The sequence below is a fragment of the Lagopus leucura genome, unplaced genomic scaffold (genome assembly GCF_019238085.1).
Source record: "Lagopus leucura isolate 7727_CA_CO unplaced genomic scaffold, USGS_WTPT01 Super-Scaffold_100002, whole genome shotgun sequence".
Classification (NCBI taxonomy): domain Eukaryota; kingdom Metazoa; phylum Chordata; class Aves; order Galliformes; family Phasianidae; genus Lagopus; species Lagopus leucura.
Window position 1 is genome coordinate 65514326 of NW_024962263.1, and position 27753 is coordinate 65542078.

At 37.1% G+C, this 27753-nt stretch overlaps 1 protein-coding gene across 1 annotated transcript; it reads left to right on the plus strand.

The window, feature by feature from the left end:
- Positions 1-46: 46 nt before the first annotated feature.
- CPNE3 (copine 3) lies at positions 47-27753 on the plus strand. The gene is made up of 17 exons (XM_042869164.1): positions 47-152; positions 7994-8133; positions 8583-8762; positions 9949-10023; positions 10427-10498; positions 11285-11368; positions 12875-12964; positions 16202-16300; positions 18298-18384; positions 18938-18997; positions 20331-20464; positions 20892-20946; positions 21041-21092; positions 21671-21804; positions 23993-24229; positions 25191-25297; positions 25651-27753. The coding sequence occupies exons 2-17, from the start codon at positions 8002-8004 to the stop codon at positions 25697-25699; spliced, it is 1647 nt and encodes a 548-aa protein (XP_042725098.1). The 5' UTR covers positions 47-152; positions 7994-8001; the 3' UTR covers positions 25700-27753.

Here is a 27753-nt window from a genome sequence, read left to right on the forward strand (position 1 = left end):
GCGAGCGAGCAGGGCCGGCGCTTAGCGAGAAGTCGCGCATGCTCTCTTCAGTGCCCCAGGGCGAGGCGGCCCCTTTCGGTGCGGGCGTGGCCACAGCTGCCGCGGGGTGAGGGTCCACACAGCGCTACGCCGGCCCCTATCCGGCCCCGCAGGTGAGCGAGGGGCTCTAGTGCAGGGGAGGTGGCGGCGGCGGCTGTTCCGCGGGAGGCCGGATCGGGCGCTGCCCGCGTGGGGCCCGGAGCCTGCCCGTCTTGGGACTCGCTTCGCCTCCGGTCCGGGCGGTGCTTTGCGGCGGGGTAGGGCCGGGGCACCCCGCTCCGTGCAGGCCGGCTGCGATGCGCGCCTTCCTGTTGGGACGCGGCTCAGCGTGAGCTGCAGCGAACGGCAGCCCTGGGCGAGGCTCTGCCCCGCCGCGCCCCGAGCTCCGGGAGCTCCGCGTGAACGAGTCCCGCGGGCCTCTTCTTAAGGCTGCTTTGTCGGCGCCTCCGGGCTTCGGAGAGGAGCTTGGCAACGTTGTCATCTTTCCTTGAACTACGACAAACAAGATCTGTTGCACCTACGGAGCTGCTGTTCTTACAGTGTTGTCTGTTTTTTTTCCTTTTTGCCGTTGCGTGTTACTGGCTAGGATCGCGTTAAAACACGAGAGCTCTCCGCTTCTTCTTTAAGCACGTATTCAAAGTGTGAAAACAGTCCTTCAGCACTGCTCCCTGCATTCGTTTCCTTGGGCATTTCATGGCTCCAGAAGTTCAGGTTAAAGAAATTCCAGCGATGGTACAAGAAGAGTGTGTTTAACACCAGTATTTAGAGTCAAGCTGAGCCCTAGGTGGGGTTTCTTTCCACTTGAGTTTTTAAGTATTAACTTACATTTGTATCGTTATTTTATTTTATACATGCTTATAGATCCACCTGCCTGTATAGCGGGAGAGATGAGATTTGTTTCAGAGAGCAGGCAGAACACTGTGCTAGCGATACTCATTAGAAGCAGAAAAAGTAAGCAAGAAGGATGCGCAGAGAAGCAAGAACCAGACAGAAGTCCTTGTTTTTCTGTTCTGATGTTAGAGAGAACTCAGAGGTTTTTTCCCTCTGTGTGTGTGTGTTATGTGTAACAGAATTAATGCTATAGGGAAGCAAGCCTTTTTAACTATATAGGTGTGATGAGGATCCATTTCTGGGGGGTAGATGTGGGGTAATTTGGCTGATTCTTAAAATCTCATCTCTGCGGGTGGGTCAGCTTAATGTTATTACCTGGGGTGGAGTTTTGTGTCTGTTCTGATTTAGAGTAAGGTAAATGCTGTCATTGCTTTGGTAACCTTTAAGAAATACCTGTTATTTAGTGAAAAATGAAAAGGTAACTTACATTGTCTCCTTCCTCATGAATGCTTTTCATTTTTCAGTGAAAGTCACGATGCCATCCAACATAAATAATACATTGCCAAGTTAGCATCTGTCAGCACTAATTCCTGGTAAACCTAGCAGTGTTACTTCTTGGATCAACTGGACTATGATTATTAACATTAATAACATTAACTTGACACTGTGGTGTGGCTTACTGAAACTCTTACTTAGACAGGAGGTGAAAATATGGTTCCCTTGATTGATGTTGAATGAATCTTGATTGAATTTCTTCATTTGGTGCTTAACATTACTTCCCATGTGGTGCTTCTCCAGTGTTTGGGTGACTTTGCTCAATGATCAAAAGATTTCTGAAGGATTTTTGTTTTGGGTCTGGCTTGCTGTGTCAGAATTTCTGTTAAAGAAATTGTCTTGATGGTTTGGATCAGACTTTCTTCTATGACTGAAGGGTTATTTCCTATAGATCTTCCTTATGTTGCATCTGGATCCTGGTGTGTGTATTGACTCACTATTCTATCCAAGGCACAATTAGAATCATAGAATCATGGGCCTGGGTTGAAAAGGACCACAATGATCATCTAGTTTCAACCCCTGCTATATGCAGGGTCAAACACCAGACCAGGCTGCCCAGAGCCACATCCAGCCTGGCCTTGAATACCTTCAGGGATGGGGCATCCACAACCTCCTTGGGCAACCTGTTCCAGTGTGTCACCACCCTTTGAGCAGGATGAATCAGTTCTCATTGGGTGATAGTGGCAACTCCTGGATTTTCTCACACCCAGGAGAGTTATCAGCAAGCCCACGCAGTAGGTGAGCAGTGCGTGGGCACTCCCCTAATGACTCCAGGGATCGGCCCGTTTGCCCGTGTGCGTGTGTGTGTGTGTGTGTGTTCAGAGCCACTGTGTGCATTGCCTCCCAGGAGCAGTAAATGCTGAGTGCACATAGTTGGTATTAAAGAGAATGGAAGGGCAGCTGACTGGAGAACTGCTGCTTGACTATGGGAGGGTTTGCACAGTGTCCATGTTGTAGTAAAGTATAATTCTCCAGCTAGCAGCTGGAAGCTAGTGTTATTGTTTGTGCTGAGATATCAGACTTCTCCAGCCTATCTCTCTGTATGGTGTTTTTATTGTTTTTTCCTAGAGAACTTTTAGCAGTTACGGAAAGCACAGTTTTGGTGAAAGCCCAGCTCAGAGCTTACAGGTCAGGGATTCCACTTGATTTAAAACACTGTCATCATACTGGGAGAGAAAAGTATTCAGTAAATGGGGCCAAAAAGACAACTACAACTACATAATTGTTCTTAAAATTTTTAAGGACTTGCTGGTTGTTTTTTATTACTTAATTGGACTGTTGTTTTTTGGTTTTGTTTTTTTTTTTTTTTCCCTGTAACAAAGCTGTTGCCTCCTATTAATAATCTTTACAGTGATGTTGTCGTGGACAGGTTACTCATTTTAAGAGGAACTGAAGTTTCTCAAACACATGCATTTGAATCTGTTACGTTGATACACAGGAAGAGCAATTCTTTGGTTTAATTTCCTTTCGTTTAACACTTTAATGCTTCTGAAGCTGTAGCTGTCTGCTGAGAAGCCAACAGACAGACTGCTGAGCTAGGTCACCATAAATCAATTTTTAAGAATTGATGTCTACTAAATGAAATGCAGTCACAACATGCTAGCCTTGAATGTGACTCTGAGAAGGGTTAATCTAAAACATGGGATTGCTGACACTTTGTTTCTACAATAAAGTCAGTTTTGGTGAGATACAAGTTTTTCTTGTAATATTTGTTATCTGAAGTCCATCAGTGGCTCTATACCTAGAAATCGAATAAAGAATGCATAATTTTAGATGCTTGTGTTGAATAAGTTATTATTTTGCATGAAGTATAAAAATATTCTGATCAAATATATGCAAGAAATAGATTTTCCTCTGCTTGATTTTTTTTGTTTAAAACAAAAAAATGTATGTATCTTTTTGAAGTCAGGAGATCGGTGTTTCTTAATTTTCTGCCTTTTGTAAACTAGCTGAACATCTCCCAGATTTCATAAAAAAGCTTTTGGGTGAGGAGGGTGCTGTGAAGTGCCCTTACCAGTAGAAATACACCTGAAGGATGAATGCACATGCAGGATAAAAAGGCTCAAAAGAAAGGTAATTCAAAATGACCATTTATAAGTCATTATGCAAACAGGAGATGCAATAGTTTCTGGTTTTTGCAAAGCATTTTTTTTTTAATAGATTTCTAAATATATTATTTGGAAAAAATAACTTAATGATAGATTTTTATGTATAGGAACTACCTATTAATGGTTGCCTGACTTGTTACACCAGTATGCTGCCAATCTAGTGGATAAATATTTAAACTGCCTGATGAAGCTTGTATAAATAGATGATTCATTACCCATAGAGCAAACAATATCTCACTCATATGCCTCAGATTACTTGAAAAGTAGCTTCTATTTTTTCCTCTGCATAATCTCCAATAAAATGGGCAGTGTGGTTATTATGGTTTTATCAGCACAATCTCGTGTGTTCAATTAAGAACTATGTGGTTCCTTCCTGGATATTAAGTAGTGAACACCAAAAGAAGGAACTTGTGTTTGGGGTTTTGTGTGACTCTTAGAATAGTTACAGGATGACTCAGATTGATGCCTACTGGTTTGATATGCTTCTATCACTCAGCTTTTCACTGCATCAGCTATTGCAACATGGTGTTATCAGCTGTGTTGTGACTGTAACAAGAGAAGAAAAATGGGCAGTTTCTGCGTTTGTCATAGTCTCACTGTCAGCTTCTTTGCAGCAGTTGTGGCATTTTATGGGAATATGTTCTTATTCTGTGTTTTTTACATGTACAACAACGATGAAAGATCACACTGAGTGTCCTTTTGTCTTGTTAAAGTTAGGTATTTCTGCTTATTGGAATTGGGAAGCACCTGCTTTTAGGAACATACCACTGCTCTTTCATGAAAGCAATATTTGGGCAAGTCTGAACTCTCCTCTGGTATTGCAGCGTTGACATGATTGCTGCGGACTGGCAGTTCCTAAGTGCTCTATTAGATGAGTCCAGTAACTACAAGACAAGACTAGTCTATGACTTAGATTTTTGCTTTCATTATGGCAGCTCAGGGAAGAAGACGTGTAATGTATTTAGTTGATCTAATCATGTTCTTGGTTGGCCTATGCCTGTTGTAAGGTCAGGAGTAACATCTCCCTTGTGACATGTGAATTTGCACTGTTGGAGTTCAGAATCTGCATGTTGTAAGCTCTACTGTATTTACTGGTTTGGTCTTCCCTTATCCAGAATGTTCTGGGTTTTATGAGCCTGTGTTGTGGTTTGACCTGGCACATAGCTGAATGCCTTACAATGCCTTTTGCTTGCTCCCCTTTTTCCCAGTGGGATGAGGGAGAAAAGAGTGAAGGGGGGCAGGGGAGAGGTTCAGGAAGTAGAACTCTTAGGTTGAGATAAAATTATTTGCTAGGATCAAAAAGGAAGAGAGAAATAACAGTAATGATAATATATGTATTTATAAAACAAGTGAGGCTCAAAGCAATTGCTCACTACCCTGGCTTAGTTTTCCACGTAATGTGACTCCCATATGGCGTGGCATATCCCTTTGGCCAGATTAGGTCAACTGTCCTGATTCTGTCCTCTCCCAGCTCCCTGTGCCCTTCTCGTTGGCAGGACAGTATGAGAAGCTGAAAACTGAAACATCCTTGGCTCTGTACAGCACTGCTCAGCAACAACTGAAACAATAACTGGTGTGTTATCAACCTTATTTTTTCCAAAAGCCAAAGCATAGCATTCTGAAGGCATTCAAGACCAGGCTGGATGTGGCTCTGGACAGCCTGTTCTAGTCATTGGTGATCCTGCGTATAGCATGGGGGTTGAAACTCAATGATCATTGTGGCCCTTTTCAACCCAGGCTATTCTATTATTCTATGACAGCAGACACTATGAAAAAATGCATCTCTGTCCCAGCTGAAACCAGGACATCTTGTTATGCTTTTGCAGCCCTAAAATCTATTCCAGAAAAAAGGACTATTTCATTTCATCCCTGTCATCTGGCCCCATCCCAGTGTGCTACCAGGCATACCCTATCTGCAAGACAAACAGCCAATAGATCGAGAAAGGCAGAGGTTTGGGTTATATTTGGCCAATGGGGAACATGTTTTCTTTCATAATAACAGCTAATTGAATACATATGCCTCATGTTATGTAACTTATTGTCAGCTCATTCTGCAGGATCCCAAACAGTATTATCTGTCTGTGTGAACTTATTCCAGAATCCCAAATCTGCAAGTAATCCTGTCATGCATCTGGAGTATTTTTGCATCTGGCTTGCCTAATAGACCTTAATGTGCTGTAGAATGGTGTTTCAAGAAGTAAGCTATTAGTGCAGCTGTGCAGGTTCTTATTTCTGCCATCCTGAAGAGACTGCAGATTGCCAGTCTCTGTTCTATCAAGTTTTTAAAGGGAGAGCACTTATCTGACAGAAAGGTCTTCTTGAAGGTTTTGTTGTTTTTTATTTTTTTCTGTATTAAGGGATGCTTTTTGTGTAGTGCCTCTTTTGCTAAATCTATTTTGTTCCCATATTAGATACTTAGTGGAGGAACTCAGTGCTGCGTGGAAGAGGACTGGAACTCACAAAATTTAAGTATTCACTTGAGAATATATTCATGGTGTTGGAACTGGGGCATACGCGCTCAGGCTGAGTAGAAAAAGTTGACCAGATTTTTAGGCTAACTGGGTGCTGTCCTATTATGAGTGATTATGGAAACATTACCCAAGACTTCAGAATTATGTATCAGTCCAAGTTTGAATTCTACTGCACTTCCTGAAAGCTTTTCTACTATCTGTGGCAGCATCATTTGGCATCAGTGTTGGAGCATCATTTTGTCAGCCAACGTGGTTTTCCTGGAGGCAGCCATCAAGGAGTCATGCTCTGCTGTGCACTGGCAAAGCCACTAACTGGTAATGTACTCTGTCTGGCTGCCAGGAAAGCAGTAGGAATGGAAAATAACAGTAGAAAAAGAAGCAGAACACTTTGTAAAGGTATGCTTTCTAAGCCTAGGAAACATAACTTTAGATGCTTATATGCTTGCAATCTAGTGCTTGACTTTTTTCCCCAAGGAAAGTGGCTGGAACTTGATAAAATTTTGGGAGTTAATGGATGGAATTGTGTTTAGGTGTTTGCGAGGTGCAAGACGATTTCTGTAAATCTGATGTTCTTCTTGGAAATAATGTATGCACATGGATGTTTGAGTAGTACCTTTCTTTGTGTTTAGTTTTGTTGTTCAGTGGTTCTTAAAGGGTCTACCTCTAAGGTAGCAAGGTGGGAATGGAGAAGCTGTGTAAGAACTATGTTCTCATGGAATAGAAGAAGCCTCAGGAAAACTCTACATGTGGTTTTTCTTGTTTTCAGTTCATTGTTCCTCTTTTCCACCTTCATTTCCCTTTTTGGCTTTTAAAAAAAGAAGTTTATTTGCATTAGAAGCAATATAAGTGCAGTGAAAGGAAATGTTAAATGCAGTTTCAGGTTCAACTGCACTGTAATGTATATGGTGCAAGTGAACTTGTTAGGGAGAAGCAAATGCTATTCCTTCCTTCTTGTCTCATGCCTTTTGAAAATAAGTTAATGCAGATGAGTGCTGTGCCTGGGCTGTGGTCTTCCCATAAAGACAGAGAACCTGGAGCAGAGGAGGTTTTGGGATTTCCAAGGCAAGTTGCTAGTGGAAAGATGTAGAAGTTTTAGTCAGGTAGACCTCACCTCCCAAGGAAAGGAGATGTTGGAAATAGGCAACTGTATTCCTGAAAAGTAAAATTAAGAGTCTCATAGAAAATATTCTGTTGCTCAGACCCAGTTTGGCATGCAAATGCTTGTTTTCACATCGGTCTTCATCGTTTCTTAATGTTTGTAAATACTTGCTGGTATATTTTTGCAGTTCCTGTAGAAGATAATTGACACTTTGGAGGAAATGTGAGAAAGCTATCAGATTGTCTGTTTTTGTTTGCTTTTTTTTTTTAAATGAATTTCCATGAAGAATTCTTGGCTTTAGTTGGACTTCAAAATTGCTCATCCCTATTATTAAAATTACTGTTGTCATTTAAGATTTACTGAGGCAAAAATCACCTAGTCTTCTTCCCCATGTAACTCTTTTCCCAATCCTGCTGTGCTTTTTTATTCAGCATTTTGTTAAAAAGGTTTGATTAGGGAGTATATAGTATTATTATTTTTCTAATTCATTGTGTTGTTGTTGACATCTACATCCTGAGTTGCTGGCATTGGTGTGGGTTTCATCGGAAGAAATGTGAAGTTTGTGAAGTTTTATTGTCAGCAGTCCAGGCCACTGTGCCTTCTTTGTGATGTTCCCTGTTTTACATTTTGTTCCTCAAGCATTTTGAGACACTTGATCTTGTTTCACATTTGCAGACTTTGAGGTTTTATCCATATGCGGCAAAGCTGAGAATCTGACGGTAATACTTTAATGCTGGTACATCATAAATCTCTGAAATGGCATTTAAAGCCTTGAATCTCACTCCTGACAAGCTAATGATTCTAATAATCAGTCAAATAATTCACTGTGACAATCCCTGTGTTTGCTTTCTAATCCATTTTTAAAATAAGTATATATTGTTGCTTTCTAGCTTAAGAAATGGCAGCACAGTGTGTGACTAAGGTGGAGCTGACTATTGCCTGCACAAATCTTTTGGATAAGGATGTTGGTTCCAAGTCAGACCCGCTGTGTGTTCTTCTCCAGAATACGAGTGGTCAGCAGTGGTATGAGGTACGCTATGATGGTTCTCTTGAATCTGCTAGAAATATGGTCTAGCTTGCTGGACCTCTTAACTGGATGGGAGCATAATGCTAATTGTTGTTTCCAATAAATACATAGACCCGATGAACACTAGCCAAAACATACAGGACTTTTCTGAGTGTTTAAAAGTACTTTTAGAAATAAAGTATTCCCAAACTGTAATCACGTAGTCATTTGACAGTCTGTTATGTTGATCTTTCTGTTCAGGAGAGATGCTCATTACAGGGAGCAAAGGAAAACAGGATTGCAGATAATAAAGCCGTGGATTTTGTGTACTGTGGTTAGTTGCATTTGATAAAAGGTTTGTAGGAAGACATGTCCTTATACTAACAGGAACTTCTGACAACCTTTAATAATGTGTTACACAGGTGTAGTTTGTTCATGAAATTCTGAGCTGAGTGATATCTTTCCAACTGCAGGTTGATCGCACAGAAAGAATTAAGAATTCCTTGAACCCTAAATTTTCGAAGAAATTTCTAATTGATTACTATTTTGAGCTTGTTCAGAAACTTAAATTTGGAGTATATGATATTGATAACAAAACCATTGAACTGGCTGATGATGACTTCCTAGGAGAATTTGAATGTACACTGGGACAAGTAAGTATGCAGATTTCCCTTAAAACTAAGAAAATAAAAGCCAATGCAAATCATTTAGCACTTCTGCCTTAACTTTATCACAAAGTTCACAGGTGTGTGGAGGAACACCAAACTGGTTTCCATATTGTTTTTCAAGTCTCAGTTCAGTTTATACTGGTTTTGGTTTTTTTTTTGTTTTTTTTTTTTTTTTTGCAAAAGCTTTTCATATACTGCCTCAAAATTTGCTTTAAAATGACGACTGTCCAGATTGTTGTTCTGAAAGTAAGTGGATTATCAATAAGCACAAAGTAAGAAGTGCTATTTATTTACTTAGGCTAAAACTCAAATTATTTTTTTTATACATTGAAGTAAAACAATAACAACAACAACGAAACTGGTGTGTAGCAACATATGAGTGTTCACAAAGGCCACATTAATGTTAGTAATTTGCTTTTCACTCAAGACAGGCAATGATTCTGGTTCTACTTTGAACTGTAAGTAGATTTCACTCTCATTTCCTTGCCAGCTTATGCTGTTGGTGCTATTGCACTTGAACAGCTTCGTTATCTTAAAAGATGTTCTTAAAGCATCCTTTGAAGGCATTTCTTCTCAGGAGAGTCTTCTTGGGATTTCCCTCCCTGCCAGCATTGTGAAATTAAGTTCATTAATAATTCATTCTTAAAGAAATGCCTTTAGGACAAATAGATGTGCTTAGAAATGGTTGCTTGGAAAGTGTAAAATAGCCATCTAGAAACACTGTTGAGAGAGCGGTGACATTTGTTTGCACGTTGTATATTGTCTTCATAAATCTGTTTACTGAAGATGTTTGTGAAAAGTGACTCATGGTTGAAAAGTATGCGTGGAAACTCTGAGAACAGTTTGAGAATGGAATGTAAGAAATTGTTATCCAGGTGTGTATCGTGTTACTGCATTGCATTTTATTTCAGTTTCATCAGAAATTCTGTATGTGTTTGGCTGCATTGGTATCTTTGACTTCTAAAGTATACCAAGTATTACCTATTTTACCTGTAGGAAACGACGGGAAATAAATACAATGCCATTGCCTGTCATCTTCACGATAAAGGAAAAGCTCTCAAAATGAAAATACATCACTGTCTTATTTCATTTATTTGGAAATCTAAGTCTAAATCTAAAGCAATTAAACATTGCTTTAACAGTGCTTGATACTCAAATTTTATCTTGGCAGATAGTTTCTAGCAAGACTCTAACGAAACCATTAGTACTTAAAAATGGCAGACCTGCTGGGAAAGGAAGTATTACGGTAAGACGATAACATTCTTCAGCATTTATCCTTAAATATTGTTTTGTTGCATTTATGTAGAGGCTTGAGCACAGTATATCCCATCTACACTGCTATGAATAATGTCATATAGTATTTTTTTTTTCTCTGCAATTATTTCTTTGTCATCCAAAGGGAGAGTTGCTCAGTTTCTGGCTCATTGCACCCATCTGAATAATCACGTTTGGCAGTATCTTCAATGTAGTGTCATTGCTTTAGTGGATCCCAATGTCACACTAAATTGTCACTCCTCCTGCCCCAATTTTTTACTTGTTTCTTTCTGAGCAAGCATGACTTATAAAATGAAATTATCTTAGGAATATTGTGAACGGAATAAGAAAATTATTGTTTCTAGATACAAAATAATTACTTTTTGCTTATCTAGATTACAGCAGAAGAAGTGAAGGATAACAGAGTTGTCTTATTTGAAGTAGAAGCGAGGAAATTGGACAATAAGGTATTTAAGTGATTGCTGTTTTATTGATAAAGCAGTAAAGTCAGAATGTTGTCAAAGGACAAATATTCAGTCTTATTTTTTGCTCAGTTGATGATATCAACTAAGATTTTGCTTACACTGACAGAAATTGAAGGAAGACAGCTTCAGAGCAACTTCACTGCACATGTTCAAATGAATTGTAACACTTCTAAATTTAATGAGTGTGTTGTAGGGATATTTTGTGGACAGCACTCCTCCATTTGAATGGGTGGTGTTACGCTTAATTGTGTAGGTAAGGGAGTTTTGCTAGATCTATTGACTTGAATATTTATATAACTGATTACTAGTTAGTGCTCTAAAAAATATTAGAAAGTTCAATTAGAGTGTATAAATCTGTTAAATGTTTTGGTGCTTGTAAAGTGTTTGTTTGTACAAAATTTTATTGTAATTTCAATAACAGAAAAAGTATTATCAATTGTCATGGCTGATTTTATGATTATTATTTTTTTTTTAATTAGATCAAAGCTTTACTTCCTATGTATCATAATGCTTATTCCTCAAAGTATTCGTTTGCTTGAACTGTTGAGTGTGTAGTATGTAGTCATAACAGAACTTTATCTTAAAGTGAAATTCTGTCTTTCAGAAGAGGAAATGTAACCAAAATGACATTTCTTCATATGAAGTGTTTATTCCCTGAATATTTGCTTTACTTTTTTTTTTTTTTAATCTTAACTGTTTTTTAAGTGGCATTTAATGGTGTTTATGCCACAGGCTGTTCTGGGATAATTATGTATTCTTCAAATACAGGATTTTTTTGGAAAGTCAGATCCTTATCTGGAATTCCACAAGCAGACTGCAGATGGAAACTGGGTGATGGTTCACAGAACAGAGGTAGGATGTTTTTGCTAGCAACTTAGAGTTGAGTTTCTTTGATTTGCAGTGTGTCATACTGACCCAGTAGTTCACATGTGGTCTTGTTAGAAGTCACCTCATCTGTTCCACTGACTTTCTCTTCTACAGGACAGAAAGTTAACCTCACTTTGGCTGTGGTTTATGCCATCTATTTTTTTAAAAACTTTCTGTAATTTAGAAGACAAGTCTGTCTGTATATAGTTCCTTTTCAAAACATTTAAGTGCTACTCTAAATGTAGAATTTGGACATGCAAATGTGCTGTTCTTTCATGTCAGTGTCTCCTAGCTGTACTGGCTTACTAATGAAAGGAATTATACTGAATGCTTGCATAGCAAGGGCATGTCAAGGACAATGTGGAGTTTGGGAAAATGGAAGCAGCAGCAGCCTTCTGGCTGGGAGGGGCAGAGGTTCCACGGCAGTGACTGAGAAGTTCCATGGTAGTAACTCTAATGTAAGCTCAAGCCCTAGTCAAAAGCTAGGTAGTGTGCACATTGATAGGAGTATGACCATATTTGTGTGAGACAGATGTTGAGGTATGAGTCCTTTTGTGTGAGGCTTATAAAACCAGTTTCTCTCACAAGGCCATTCGCCTGCATAAAAGGTATATTTTCCACAAGGATTTCAGTCATGTTTAGTTTAAATAACGAGTCCAGAATTTGCTGTTCCAGTCTGCAATTGATTGGAAGACTATTTCTGTATGTTACAGATCTTGAAAATCTTTTTGTGTTAATTTACGTGTTCATTTATTTGTATTATTTACTATGTTGATTTTCAAAATAAATATCTCTATCTCTAAATATCAGCAAAGCTGGAAATGTAAATATTAAGTATTAATTAAGATATTAAGTATTTGTTGTTTATTATGAGGGTTGTTGTTGTTTGTTTCTTTTTTTATCTGGACAGTTTTTAGTTGACAAATTCTGAAGACCTTCCAGTGGTGTTCCTAAACATCACTTGATTAAATTTAAGCTTGAGAGACCATGTGCAGTAAGGTGTCCTTTTGTCCTCAAGCTCTGTTACTGCTTATATTTCTGTAAGTAGTATTTCGTAATAAACACTGGCTGGAGTGAGAAGTAATCTCCAGAGCACTGCTGTGTTCAGAAATGTAATAATTTTCCACATTTTTCTTGGTATGTTGTGTTTGCGTGCATGTTGCTTGTATAACAAAGGGGGGGAAAATGTTAAAATAATATCCCAATGTCATTATGTATTTAAGTATAAAGAAATGTAAAATTTTGCAGCGTACTTGAGTTGGATAGTAGGTCACAGTGAAGTCTAGAAAATAGAGTTGAAAAGATCCCATCTCTGTTGGGCAATGATACTGCATTTTAAGAATGTTTTATTTATTTATATCCTATACATTAAGATTTTAATTTCAGGAAGTGATTGACAGCAGCATTAGTCAACAGTCTTGGTTGTTGTATGAAGGTATGAGCAATTGAGGGTGACTACTTTTCACTCTTAAGAACTTTTTTTTCTGCCAGGTTATTAAAAACAACTTGAATCCTGTTTGGAGGCCCTTTAAAATCTCTCTCAATTCTCTGTGCTACAGTGACATGGATAAACCCATCAAGGTAATGTATAAGAAATATATATATGAATTTGTGGGAAATGTGTTGTTCTACTTACTGTTTCTTTTTATTTGAAAACAAATGGAAGTCTTAGAGCTTTTGTTTTAAATTAATTTGAAAGTCATTTAGGTATAGGCACACTTGAGGGAAGAAAAAAAGTAAAATCTCACATCTTGCAATTTCAGACTCATAGCTGGTCTTTGATGGTCTGAACCCTAAGTGGCTTTGGAATGACCAAGTCAGTTTGTCACTTAGATTTTTAAAGTTACAATGTTTCATCAGCCAGTATTGGTGGCCTTAAGATACTGTACAGTGAAGTTGCATGGTTAAGGTTAGAATATGCTTTATTCTGTGCTATGGATGGTGTAACACTGTAACTGGTGCAATACTAATGCTAACATTAATGAAACTCTTATTGTGCTCCCTGATGTAATTAATTGCACTTTTTCTTAATATGCAAGCTGAGATAACCAATGTGGACCAGGTGTATCATCTTGTAGATTCCAGATTGAGCAGCTTTTCTCCTCAGGTGAAACTGAACCTTCTGTCAGAAGATTAACAAAATCTGTGGAGTCAGTTTTACAAGGACTGTCTTTAACTCCAGCATTTCAAGTCTTACCTTGAGTGAACTATGTTTAACTTCTGAGTATTTTTCTTCAGGAATTTCCATAGTTTAAAGATGGAATTGAAGATACGTAGCCAACCAAAACTTTGTTTATAAGCTAATGTGAACATCATAGAGCCTGTTATTTTAACATTTGGTAAGAACAAAACAAAACAATAACAACAAATGAAACTACTGTACTTTCTGTTCTTTGGGGAAAAGCAAATGAGAACATGAACTACATGTGACTGATATTAGTACTGTGGCTTGAGGCAGTCCTGGAAAATGCTTAACAGCCACAGAGATGTGGATGTTACAAGCACCTGTATGTGTTTAAGTACATAATTATAAAGCAGCCTAATGAACAGTTTCACAAGTTCTGAACCTGAGACCGTGCTTCCCTTGCTGTTGCTTTGATTTTTCTTTTCTTTTCTCATTTCTTTCTTTTTCCCTTTTCCTTGAAATAGCTGTTTCCTTGTATTGCTTCTGAGTATGTTATAAATATGTTGGTTTTTTTTTTTTTCAATAAACATCTCTGATAAAACTAAGACATTGATTAAATTAATTCTTTTGGAATCTTACCTCAGAAGCACAGACTTGTTTCCAGAGGAAATCAATTTTATTTGGAGTTGATACTCCAAACAAACAGACAGGGGGCTGAATTCCAACTGCTGGTATGCAGTAATTTAGAAAACCAGGAGCTATCACTTCAAACATTAAAATGCAAACAAAATTGTATCATATTATTGAAGGATTAAATAATGCTTTAACACTTTTGTATGCGCACAGTTACGTACATAATGGGCTATTTGTCATAGTAAGTAAAAGTACCAGTTTTTCCCTAATGAGTTGCTTTTCATCTATTTAATGGCTTAGTTTGTGTATTCCCAGCAATGCACAAACCAAGTTGATTCTTTGTTTTCTGGATTTATTGCTGTGTTCTTTGGAGTGTGTTTGTAGTCGGCGATGCTTTTCTGTGCTGAGAATGTGAGCTGTTGATTTGGAGCATGCATGCCAAATTCTGCTGGGGAAAATTCTTGTACAGTTTTTTCACATGGTTCCTTAATGTTACCATGTGTTCAAGAGAGTATACATGGAATAAAATAAATGTTTCTGTCTTGCCTGGACTAAGTTTTGACAATTGAATTCAATGGATTGAATATATCAAGCAAGACAAACTAATTCCTTAAAAATGAAATAAATGTTAACAGTGAACAAGTACTGTAACTTTTGACTCAAGAAGTGTCTTCAGTTTTTGATTTCAGGTACCAAAGCTCTTGGCTGATTATTTGATTGGCTTACTTATGGCGTTCAAAATAGTACACCTAACATTTGCAATGAACATCAGTCTGTTGGTATTGTGGATGCTTATATGAGTTGCTGTTGAGTGCATGTGTGTGTGTTTTTTAGTTATTAGTGCATACAGAATGTTATAGGGATAGTGCAAACTGCAACGTTGAGGCATGCTTTCACAGTTTAGAATCTCCACATCATGTTTTGTGCTTTGGCATTATTGCTTGTTTTCTGAAAGATAATTTCTCTCAGGAATTCAGACCTATATGTTCACATTGTTTGGTTTTCATTGTAACTCCCAAATGAAGTGGCAATAGAATTGAATTGTTTCTCAAATATAGCAAGGCTTTTTCAGTGTTGAAAGAAAAATATGAAAAAAGCTGTGCAGTTTTATTTACATATATAGGATCATATTCTTGAAGGTTTTGGTGTTTTTTTTTTTTTTTTGAAGTTTATCTTTTCAAAATAATTTTCAAAAACAATTCCTTCTTGGACTCTCGATTCTAATATTTTAATTGGTTTAAAGTTATTTTTCTATAATTCGATCAATTGCAGTAAGTTAACTAGCACACAAAATTATAGTAAAATATCAGAAGTGGATGGAACTAGTGTGTGCACTTACATAGATTTTTACTTAACTGGGGAATGTTTGGAGTTTTAGATTTCAAAAAAAGTCATTATGGTGAAAGTAACAGTGATTAAAAATATGTTCACTTAAACTAATACATTCTCAAACAGGAAAAATTAAAAAGTGTTTTCTCCTTTTTCTGCGTTGGAGGTGTTGCAAGATGGATTATTTGAATACTGAATCTTTACCATTAAATGCTGAATACAGGCATGGAGTGATTTTTAGCTGACATTCAGATACATGAAGCATGGATCATAGAGACTCTTTACTTTTTCTAGTATTAGTAACAAAATGAAGTCCTTTCTACATTTAAAGCTGAACCTTCATATACTTACAAATTGAGTTATCTTTCAGATTAATGTGCTATTTAAGTATGAATAAAACTCTCCTGAGAGCTAACAATTCAGCAATTTTTCTTTTAAGCTAGATACTCCAATGTTAAGTTTGCTTGAGACCTGACAGTATTTAGCATTCTCAACTCTTCACTTCAGTGGAGGATCGGATCAGCAACTGGGTAGTTTGGCTTTTACCCTGTTGAAATCCATGATCATTAAAAGCTTGTATAAACCTAAGACTGCAACACAAGAAAAAGTCAATGATGTAAGAGTTCCAGGAATGTTTTGTATGTTCAGGCTTATGTAAAAATACCATTGCAGTGTTGATTGTTTTTGTAGGCTTACTTCTGTTAATAACACTGGGTAATGCTTCATTTTAGGTTGAGTGCTATGACTATGATAGTGATGGGTCTCATGATATCATAGGAAGTTTCCAAACCACAATGTCAAAACTGAAGGAAGCATCTCGGTCCTCACCTGTAAGTCTTACATAGTCTAAACTACTTGTATATTTTTGATCTGTTCTACTGATTTCAGAGCAAAATTTACATCTTTTTTTTTTTTTTTTTGGTACCTCAGTTGTATTATGCTACAGCTGAACAATGCTGTAGTTGAAGCTGTCTCAACATTTACACTGTGAATCCGCTTTTCTGGGCCTAATATCTAATATCTAAAGAAAAAAAAAAATTCCTGTGCAAAAGAAGAAAATAATTTTAAAAAATTATATAAAGTATGACATTTAACAACTGTAATGCATAATTCAGTTGGATGTTAGCTCTCCTTTAAAGTGAATTTACTTTTAGTGTTCTGATGAGTTCCAAACCTTGTAATAAACAGTTTCAATTCCAAAAAATGAAAGAAGATAGAATCATAGAATCATAGAATCACTAAGGTTGGAAAAGACCTAAAAGATCATCCAGTCCAACCGTTCACCTATTCCCAATAGCTCCTACTAAACCATGTCCCTCAACACAACATCCAGTCTTTCCTTGAACACCCCCAGGCTCGGTGACTCCACCACCTCCCTGGGCAGTCCATTCCAGTGCCTGACCACCCTTTCTGAAAAGTAATACTTCCTAATGTCCAGCCTGAATCTCCCCTGCCATAGCTTGAAGCCATTCCCTCTGGTCCTATCACTGATGACACGAGAGAAGAGGCCGACCCCCAGCTCACTACAACCTCCCTTCAGGAAGTAACCATAGCAGTAAAGTGTTTGCTCTGTTGACGTATATTTTGCCAAAATATTTTACCATCTTTTCCTTTATTCTGAAAATCTTCAGAATCACTCCTGCATTGCCAATAATAAGATATACTGAGTGCCTGTCTGTACTTTTCTAATATCTTGAGTGTTGTATTTGCACTAAATACTTCAGAGCTGTTAATGATGAGGAGTCAGCCTTGACTCTGGATTTTTTTTTTATTGTTGTTTTGAACCTTGCCAGGCTTTTCTTGTTGATATCTGTTCCTGAATTCATTTTGAGTTACTACAGGCTTCCATTTATTGCTGCTTAATTTTCTGTGTTATTTGCAGAGAATTCTGGTTTCCTTATATTTTCCTATATATTTTTTCCTTTACTTTCACTGTCTCAGTAATATGGAGTAAAGATACAAGATAATGCAGATATTATGCAGTATACTTTTTCTTTCCAAAAGAACTAATTTCTAGTCTCACATCTTCTGAATCATTTGATAAGATCTGTAAAATATTTCCAGTGTGTGTTGGAATTGGAGTATCTATACTCCCAAGTGTGTTCTTCAGTTCAGACAATTATGGTATTGGCTATAATTGGAAGATTTTTTTTTCTAAGAGGAAAGAAGAAGAGGCGTATAGAATTTTCAGGTACTGACCTGGTTAGTGTACCCAGTGCCTTTTTTCACTTGAGATTAATTGGCAAGGTGACTTTTTTTTTTTTTTTTTTTTTTAATGTAGTTTAATTTAAACCAAAGAAGTGAAGCTTGTCTTTCTCGCAGCAGGTCGGATGTTATGGCTGAAATAGCTCCTCTGACTTATGCACCAAATACACTACACTGTGCCAGTAGTGATTGCCATTAACATAGCTAGCTACAGATCCCACCTTGTGGTTAAAGTATTAGTTTAGTTTTTTGAAAGCTTAAATGTATACCTTATAACTCACTATATAACTGCCACTGCTGTGGGAGTAGTGATTTGCATGAATTGCTGTGTCTTTGACAGCAGAATCCTCAGAAAATTGTACTGAGTTTCTTCATATAGTTAAAACACAGCTGTCTAAATAAACTTTCTTGCAAGCTTTTGATAAGAGAGTTATCTGTTGGTTTTTTTTTATAGGAGGATAATAGGATTTTTCTTGCTGATATTGGGCCGGCTGTGTTTATTTTTGATAGTGAAACAAAAAGCATTTTTAAAACAAATGTATGGGTGCTAGAGGGAAGAATTTCTGAAAGCGTTGCATAAATAATATTTATAGTACTTCTGTTTTCTTTGGCATTTGTGCAGGTTGAATTTGAGTGCATCAATGAGAAGAAAAGACAAAAGAAGAAAAACTACAAAAACTCTGGAATTGTGAGTGTTAAGCACTGTGAGGTGAGTAATATATTCTGGTATTACTTTGTTTTTGATTGTTCACGCATTACAGCTCTCACCAAGTGTACCTCATTCTCAAACTAAGAAATTTCAAAATGCATAGAATTGGCAGAAATAGTAAATGTTCAAGGGCTTTGATTTATATAATGTCTGCCATTGAGATTGTCTCCCACCTCTATCCTCTTCAGTATTCTCTTGAAGTTGCTTACCAATTTGTAAGGCCATTCCTGAAACATTCAATTTAGATCACTCAATTAACACTCAATTAGAATCTGCTAAGTCTTAATATGTTTTATAAATGATAGTGCTTTCGGAGTTGCTGTGTTGTCTGTTTGTAAGAACCTTTGGAACAAGTCTGATTCCAATGAAAGTGTAGCTGATAGCGTTGACTGTAAATATGCTCACTACAGTGAGAGTTATACTGATAGAGTGAAAGTAATGGTTTGTATGAGTAAAGATAAGAAATCTGAAACCTCAGAAGTGGTTCCAACAATATTTATTGTTCTCCCTTTCAAAAAAAAAAAAAAAAAAACTTTCTATCTTTTGTTTTCAGATCATAGTAGAATGTACATTCCTTGATTACATCATGGGTGGGTGTCAGCTGAATTTCACAGTAAGTTAAATCCTCTATATAGAACAACTTCAAAACTTTGGAGACAAACTGAAGTGTATTGTGGATTGCCTGTGCTCTTCATTTGATTATTATAAGATTTTGTTCTGTACTGTGAAGGAGTGTATTGAATTAATCTTGGCTGGTCACTAAGCCATGCTATCACTCCCCTACTTAGAAGTACAGGGTGAGAAGATAAGATCGAAAAGCTTCTGGGTCAGGCTAAAGATAAGATCATTCACTGATTACCATCATGGGCAGAATAGACTTGGAGAAGGTTTATTCAATTTATTGCCAACTAAAAATGCAGTAAGATAGCGATAAATATAAATAAAACTGAAAAATACTTTCTTTCCACATGCTCTTTCCAGAATCAGCTTTGTTTCTGACTCTTCTGCCTCTACCAAGTTGTGTAGGAATGATTGGGAAAAGGGGTTGTAGACAGTTCAGTCTATTTCTCACACTGTTCCCCTGCTGGAGAGCCAGCTGGAAGCATCCTTTAGATCTTACAGAGCTTCCCTCCATTGGCAACGCCTTGCCACATAAACCAAATGCAAAGGAGACACTTTTGCCAGTGTCCTATCTGGTTTGTTTAGGGAAAATTATTTTCTTTGCTCACAATATAAAGATAAACCTGTGATTATTTTCAGAAAGGACTTGCTGAGTTGTGTGGAAGAAAACCAAGGACAAATTTAGAGTTCTCTGATGTTCAGACTTTATTCAGGTTTTGGTTGTTTTTGTTTTTCTCCCATAATGGCTTCTTCTGCTTGCCAACTCCATCCTAACTAAAGATTTACCTTTTACCAAGGATTGTGGTTTTCAAGACCCTTTGCTAAATGAAAGTAAAATTCAGAAGCCACCATATGGGATCTGGCTTGTAAGCTGTAGTTCACGAAACTAATACTGCATAAGTGCCTCATCATCAGTGGAGAGATGATGACCTCTTGAGGTCAGAGAAGGTCTACAAATAGTTCTTCCATTGGGTCTGTCTAGTTGTACGTCTGAGCAGAAAGGGGTAATTGACAAGAAACAGTTTATTTTCACAGCTGTTAAAGAGCTGCTGTGAATGGTAACTGAAAGTAAACACAGCCAAAAAAAGCCTGACAGATGAAGTAATTTCAGTGCTTCCAAGGGTTGTAGGGCTTCTACTATTTTTGTGGTGGTATTGTTTTATGTGTGTTTAAGATTCCAAGAAACTTACATTTAAGTATTGGGCCTGTTAGATTTTTGTAATAACATTTATAATTCTTTTGTAGTTCTTACTTTGGCTTTGTCTGTGATTAGATGCACATTTTCACCTCAAACAGCAGCTTGTTTTGAATACTGCATTTGGCAGGTGGGCATAGATTTCACAGGCTCCAATGGAGATCCACGCTCTCCTGACTCCCTTCACTACCTAAGCCCTGATGGAGTTAATGAATACCTAACAGCCATTTGGTCCGTAGGGATGGTCATTCAAGATTATGATACGTAAGTTTTAATTTTTTTTAAGTCATTGTTTAGAGTCTGAATAGATTTTTGTAGCCAGCAGATGTGCCAGTGAAAGTTTTGAGCTGAATGTAGGGCTAAAAAAAACTATGTAGTCACTGCACAAGGCCATAATCACAGGTGCAAATTTGTATTTTCAGCAGAACAAGTAAAGCTTTTATATTTGTGATGTAAAGAGCCTCATTAATTTAAATAAATGTATGATTTATTTTTTTTTTTCCAATTTGGTGTTTAAAAACTTGTTTTGTTCATAGAACCAATTACAGGGAGAACTGCACCCAATTTTGCCTCTTAATTCTTAACTGCACTTTTAATGACCAGAGGCAGTACTGATTAGCTAAACTTACTGAAGTAGGACAGCTTTTAGAGGAAAACAATAATTTCATTTTCTTTAAAATTGCCTTTTTAGAGATAAGATGTTTCCGGTCTTTGGATTTGGTGCACAGATTCCTCCTTCCTATCAGGTAATAGAGCATGTGAATCCATAAGTCAATTAAAAACATGTATTTTAGGAAGGAATTGTATGTATATTCCTGACTGATTTTTGTGTATTAACAGGTGTCACATGAGTTCCCTATAAATTTTAACCCATCAAACCCATTCTGTAATGGTAAGTGACAGAAAGTAACATCAGACATAGAGAATAAAATGTCTAATGTGAAAGGATGAAAAAAAAGAATTTGAAAAGAGAACTGTGGTACGTGTTGCTCACATTAATTAGATGAGATTAGTCATCTCATTATCAGGAAACAATTTTATAACCTGCATCTTAATTAACAGAAGTAGCATTTTGGTCTCTTCTGAAGTGATTTGAAGAAACCTTTTTTAACAGCTAGAGTCACAGTACAGGTAAACTCTGCTGATGTGGATTTTTCTAATTTGAGTACTATGCTGCAAGATTCTGTTCAGCATAGGCTCTCTGATCACATTGCTAATTACCACAAATTGCCAGCCAAAGAGAACTGCTGAAATTTAGTTGCACATACTTGGACATATAGTATCTGACCTTTCTATTCTTGACATGAAACCAAGCCTCCATTACTTGTGAATAGTTTAGTTTTTATCTTCATGGTTGGCTGTAAGTCTTTGCACTCCTACTTTAGATAACTGATAATTTTTTAGAAAAATTGAGTGCTTCAAAATATTCTATTATGCAAGTAGTACATTGAAACTATTTATATTCTCTAGGAATCCAAGGCATTGTTGATGCATATCGTGCTTGTCTTCCTCAAGTGAGGTTATATGGGCCAACCAATTTTTCTCCAATTATAAATCATGTGGCAAGATTTGCTGCTGCAGCCACGCAGCAGCAAACAGCATCTGTAAGTTCATTATCAGTGTGTTTATTTTTCAGTTGTCTTTCTATTCTTGTTTATAAGTACTATTTTTCTTTTAAACTTTTAAGTGTACCTGTTTTAACAGCTGTCCATTTACCTTGTGAATTGATTTTTGCTATCTTTGAAACTAGATAAAATCTAGCTTATTCTAGCAGAATGTTCACAATTCTCATTATCAAAATAAACTTTTCAGAGTTGGTACTTAAACTTAAAAACATACATTATCTTAATGATGTTTTCTATTGAAAACTCAAAATCATATAAACAAGAGAAGACAGGGATAGTAAATGGATGTTAACATGGACAATGAACTGTCCTTATTAAAAAACAGTAGGTGCTGTGTACCTTGCCCTTTCCACCCAGTTACATATTAAAACAAAGGTTGCTCTGAAAGTAATGCCTCCTATTTTATTGTGTTGGCCCAGTATGTTAGAGGCAATTGTTGATGGCATTGTAGTAGAGGTTGTAATTTCCCCACCAATATTCTGTTATGTCTTGTCATATGATGGCAGCAGGGGGCACTCTGACAAAACTGCATCTGATATGGAAGTGTGGGGTGAAGTAAAGTCGTTGAATTCCTTCATGCACTCACTGATGTTTATTAATGCTTGCTGAACATTTATGGATATTAAGCAGTGGTTTTTAATACAGTGAGGCGGGGGGTAGTGCATTCCAGCAGTGATGACAGTGATGTGAAAAACATACCATTTTTCTGGATGACTGTGTGCAGCTGCCACACCACAAGATGAAGAGCAATTATCAGTTCATCCACACGAATCCTGGAATTAGAACCAGAGAATTGTGTGCAGAGCCAAATAACGTCCTTGGTAATAATGGTGGCTGTGCTGGAATATTACAAAGTTTGGGCCTGGTGAGTCTCAAGAATGTTCACAGGAACATTGATACAAGTCTGTGAGGATCTGTTGAACCAGTACAGGGCTGTAGGTGACAGTTTTCCTGGTTCACATCGTTACTGGTGACAAGACCGGTTGTCACCACTAGGAGCTGAGTCAAAATGGTGATCCACGGTGTGGTGACATGAATTCCCCATTGGAGAAAAGGGTTAAGATGCATTCTTCAGTTGGTGATGCACATTGCCTTTTGAGATAGGAAAGGGGTGATCTTTTCTGGATTTTTTTGGAACCCAAACAAACCATCAGCTTTGACTACTGCATCCTGACACTGACTAAGCTGAAGGCTTGAACTTCCAGGGGTCAGACCAGAGAACAGCAACCTCTATCTTGCAACATGATAATAGTGGACTCCATACCAGTTTGAAGACCTTAGAGTGCTTTGCCTATTTTGTCTGGAGTGTCCTACCACACCCAGTGTGTAGACTGGATTTGGTGTCTTCTCACTGCCATCTCTTTGGACCTAAGAAAGATGAACTGCATTTGCAATGTCTTCCTAGGAATTATGCCATCATAGTAGCCATGAAACAGTGGGTTATCTCCACTGGTACAGATTTTTGTGAGCATGGCATGCAGGCTCTTGTTCACTGCTGGCAAAATTGCACAGCTAACGGTGGTGACTGTTGAAAAATAATGTTCTGTAGTAGAGAATTTGCTCTATCGAATCGTGTATGTTCTTTCAATCTGTTGTAGCTTCCATGGAAATAAACAGCAGGTGTTACTTTCAGAGTGACCTAAACATGTGCAAATTGCTGACCACATTAAGAGTTAGTAATTCTGAAGAGGCGTTTTCTGTTTCTCTTGGTTACATTCTCCTGTTCATCCTTTCTTAAATGAATGAAGCAAAGGTTAGTGTTTCATAAGGGTACTGTTAGACCTGAAGAGGAAAAAAAATGAGAGTTTCAATTGCAATCTGTATTCTGTTTGGAACTTCAGTAAACTGCCTCATAACTCAGGACACTACTTGGAAGATATGTTATTTGGGTTTATTTGGGGATTTTGGAGAGGAAAGGAAGCGTGATGGGATTGTTTTTTCAGAAAGGAGTGTTGAAAGATGATTTATATTGGAACATTTTATTGTCCAAATCAATTGCTTTGGACTGTACAGAAGCCTGAGCAAAACATAAATATTTGTAACTTCAGTGAGTGCAATGGACTTGTTTACAATCACGACACTATATAGCCTTTGCTTATGTTTTCTGAGCACATATGCCCATGTGTTGTCTCTTTCTATCATAACACAGTGTTAATTGATTTGACAGCAATACTTTATTCTTCTGATCATAACGGATGGTGTGATAACAGACCTCGATCAAACTCGAACTGCCATAGTTAATGCTTCAAAATTGCCCATGTCCATTATCATTGTTGGTGTTGGAGGAGCAGACTTTGATGCTATGGAGTTTCTTGATGGTGACAATGGAGTTCTTAGGTCTTCATCAGGAGAACCAGCTGTCAGAGACATAGTCCAGTTTGTGCCATTTAGGAAGTTCCAAAATGTAAGTAATTTTAATGGCATGGTATGTAAAAACTGTGGAGGCATACTAGGTTTGCTAGGATATCCTATATACAGTTCTGAGCTTTTGCAGTGACGTTAAAAAGATCTGAAGTCTGAGATATATATTTATCAAATGCTCCAAAGTAAGAGCAAAGACTTTTAGCATCTGTAGAGTTTCCGTTAGGTGAGCTGATTCATGTTTTAAAGAATGCATGCCTGGTTTGGCATGCATTTCTGACAAGTTGTTACAGGTGAATGATCATTTTTTTACAGCCCCCTGAGATTAGATTACACAAGAGGATGTGTTTTTTATTTTGGAGGAAGACATTACTGTGATTCTGTTATGGAAAAGTGTTTCTTATGGTGGTCATGTCCAATTTTAAATGTAAATGAGTGTCACGTTTTAATGTGATGCTAGAATTGAAGTGTAAGGTGGTTCACCATTAGAAGCTGTGTGTAGAAAGAAAGTAGTGGTAGTTTTCATTAAAAGAAAGATATATATATACATATATATACTTCTCACTCCCCAAAACATGAATCAATTGGGTCTTGATTTTTTGCTGTACAGCCCAGTAAAATATGCACAGGTTACATAGACTGACATGTAGAAGTCCAATCTCTGAAAGAAGTGAATTAAAAACAAAAATTGAAGACTTCTTCGTGATAAAATAAAAAAGGTAAAATAAACTGAAATGAGAGCAATATCAATATTGTGTATAATTATTTATAAAATGTTTTTTATTCCTAGAAAAAGTGGCAATATTTTTCAATAGTTGTTTTATCTTGCAGTACAAATTATATAAAAAGGAAACTTCTGTTTATCCTACAAGGGTACTGTGTAAATGTCAGATGTTAACTCCTCTTAGTAGTGGAGATACTTACTGCCTGTCTTAGGATTTCCTTTAACAGTTGGTAGAGATGGAAACTTGATGTTCTCTATTTTTTTTTAATGTTTTTTTAAGTCTCCAAAGGAAGCTTTGGCTCAGTGCGTCCTGGCAGAAGTCCCTCAGCAGGTGGTGAACTACTTCAGCACCTACAAATTGCAACCTCCTAAGAATTCTGCTGCAAAGTGAGTGGGCTGAGTGGGGAAGCTGAGTCTTCATGCCTTCTTTACTTGGTGTACCTACAGACTTTGTTTCTTGAGATACTCTGTATATGTACATATGCACACCTCTGTGTTAATGTGTTAGCTTTTTCCTACAAAACAGTTTGCCAAGAGTGTCTTCTGAGGGCCAAAATTGTAATTGTTTTAGTATTCAATGTATATTTATGGGATAGATATTACATGGATGTGTTTTATTTTGAAAACTAATAGAGGGGGAAAAAGATGAGATTGACTATGCAGAGAGAGGGAGGAGAATGATGAAGAGCAGAATGGCTGCCTGTTTGATAAATGGCCAGTGAGAGTGTTTCTTTCTTCAGTTACTTTCTTGAGTGGGGATCAACACCGAGCAATGCAATTTCTCAGTGATTGTAAAAACAATCTGATGTGAAAAAAGGGCATATCTCCAAGCAGGTAAGTTTGTACGTGATGCAACAAATCTGGAATGTTTCACATTTTTGTGTCTACTAGAGCACCATAAGAAAACTTAGTGACAGTAGTGAGTGCCAGAACAAAGTGTAGAAGTCCTCCTTGCATACATACTTCACATTTGCTACTTTAGTGCCTTTGACCAGTGCCTTAGATCTAAGACTGTCTGAATATGAGCAAAATGTCTAAAAATCTCAGAAAAATACTACTGGCCCTTGAGGCTACTACTGTAGATGCTGTAACATATATTTGAGTGAGAACTTCACTTAAAAAACAGGAAGTTCAGGTGTTTTTCTTTCTCTCCTTTGAGACAGCCATATGCCTGTTGATCTTTAAAGGGCCAGGGCACATTGTGAAGTAGAAATCAACATTTTAACTGGAAAATTCTGTTTAATAACTGCATGTTATCATACAAAGCTGGTTCTACTGTATATTGATTTTTGTCATATTTTGAATCACGCATTTTTCCGATGAACTCTCAAAAGCTAGTGAAAAGTGCCTGCAGAAAACAATCCTCTTCCACTCCTAGCAGGAAGTTATAAGTAAATATCTTTTGGATTTTGGATGTCTAGTTGTAGCATGTTACAACAAAATGGGCTAAAACTGAATTTAGCCTTCTTGGGCACCCAAGACGGCACCAGTTTATAGTGTATGTGCCTTTTCTGGCTGCTGGAGCTGCACTGTTCTTTTTCCACATATGCATAATTCTGCCAAAAATCTGAATTCATGTTAATGCATTAACAATCATGGATGAGTATTGAGATTGCTTTACATATCCTGTAGGTTGGTCCAAATGTTCCATATACAGCTGACTAGTTACCACTCATCGATTTTTCTTGGTGGAAGAGGGACATAAATTGTTTTAGGACTGAGATAAAAGAAAGATATTTTGTTTCGTATTAAGTCAAGCACTCTTTAAAAAATATATATATATACATTCGTACATATTTTTATATATATATAATTCATGTTTTGGTCATATAAAAATATATGGAGTAATTTCTTTGTAACTGGAGTGCAAATGCATCAGTATTTCATACATAAGATATAATGAACTGTTATGCTATATCTGCAAGAGACAATATTAATATCAAGGAAGTAGTTATCAACCTAAATCACACTGCTTTAGATTGATAAAGGATGATTTTGCACCAGTTAACTTTCACAGTTGTGTGCTCCATGCAGACAGGGAGCAAACAAGATGGGGTGTTAGTGCTTTGTCTGGATTCATTGAAGTGGATGTGTACTACTGATCGGAATTCAAAAATTCCTTTTGAGCTTTCTGCCAAAAATGATGCTGCATCTCAGTTATGTTGCTGTGGAAGTGCATTTAAATGTATTAACATATGTTAATAAGCATAACTGTAGTAATCACCTGCTGTGTATAAAATAAAACTTATTCCTGAATTCATTGAGCTTAGGAAATTAAATAGCATATCAATAACATCTAATCTCAAGGTACCCTATGCTTTGTAAAATAAATATGTTTCAGACCTGACAATGGCTAGAATCGTTTTCCAGGTACTCATCTCTTTGGAGCATACAGCTAAAAGCATGTTGAAAACTTTGGAAATTTCCATGTTGGGCTGAAGCAGTATTCTGAGCTAAGGTATGCACCAAATTGGATCAAGAGGAAGGGGAATTTACTCATTTTGCTGATTTTTTGTTTTTTTTTTTTTATTTTTATTTTTATTTTTACATGTGAGAAATGCCATATTAGCTTGAGAGTACCAAGCAAAATATTTTGTTAAGTTCTGGAAAGTGTATGTGCTTGTAGATCACTTGCACCACCTTGTGATAAAAGTAATATATAGCAGTCTCTGTAATCAGGAACTCTTTGCTGTTTAATGGCTTAATACGTGCAGCAGAGAAATAACCTGTGACCAGAGTTGTGTGTTTTTTTGTTTTTTTTTTTTTAAAGTTCTTTCCATATGTATTTCAGTTCTGAAGCTAACTGGTTTACAATGCTACACATTAAAATTGTCATTTCAGTA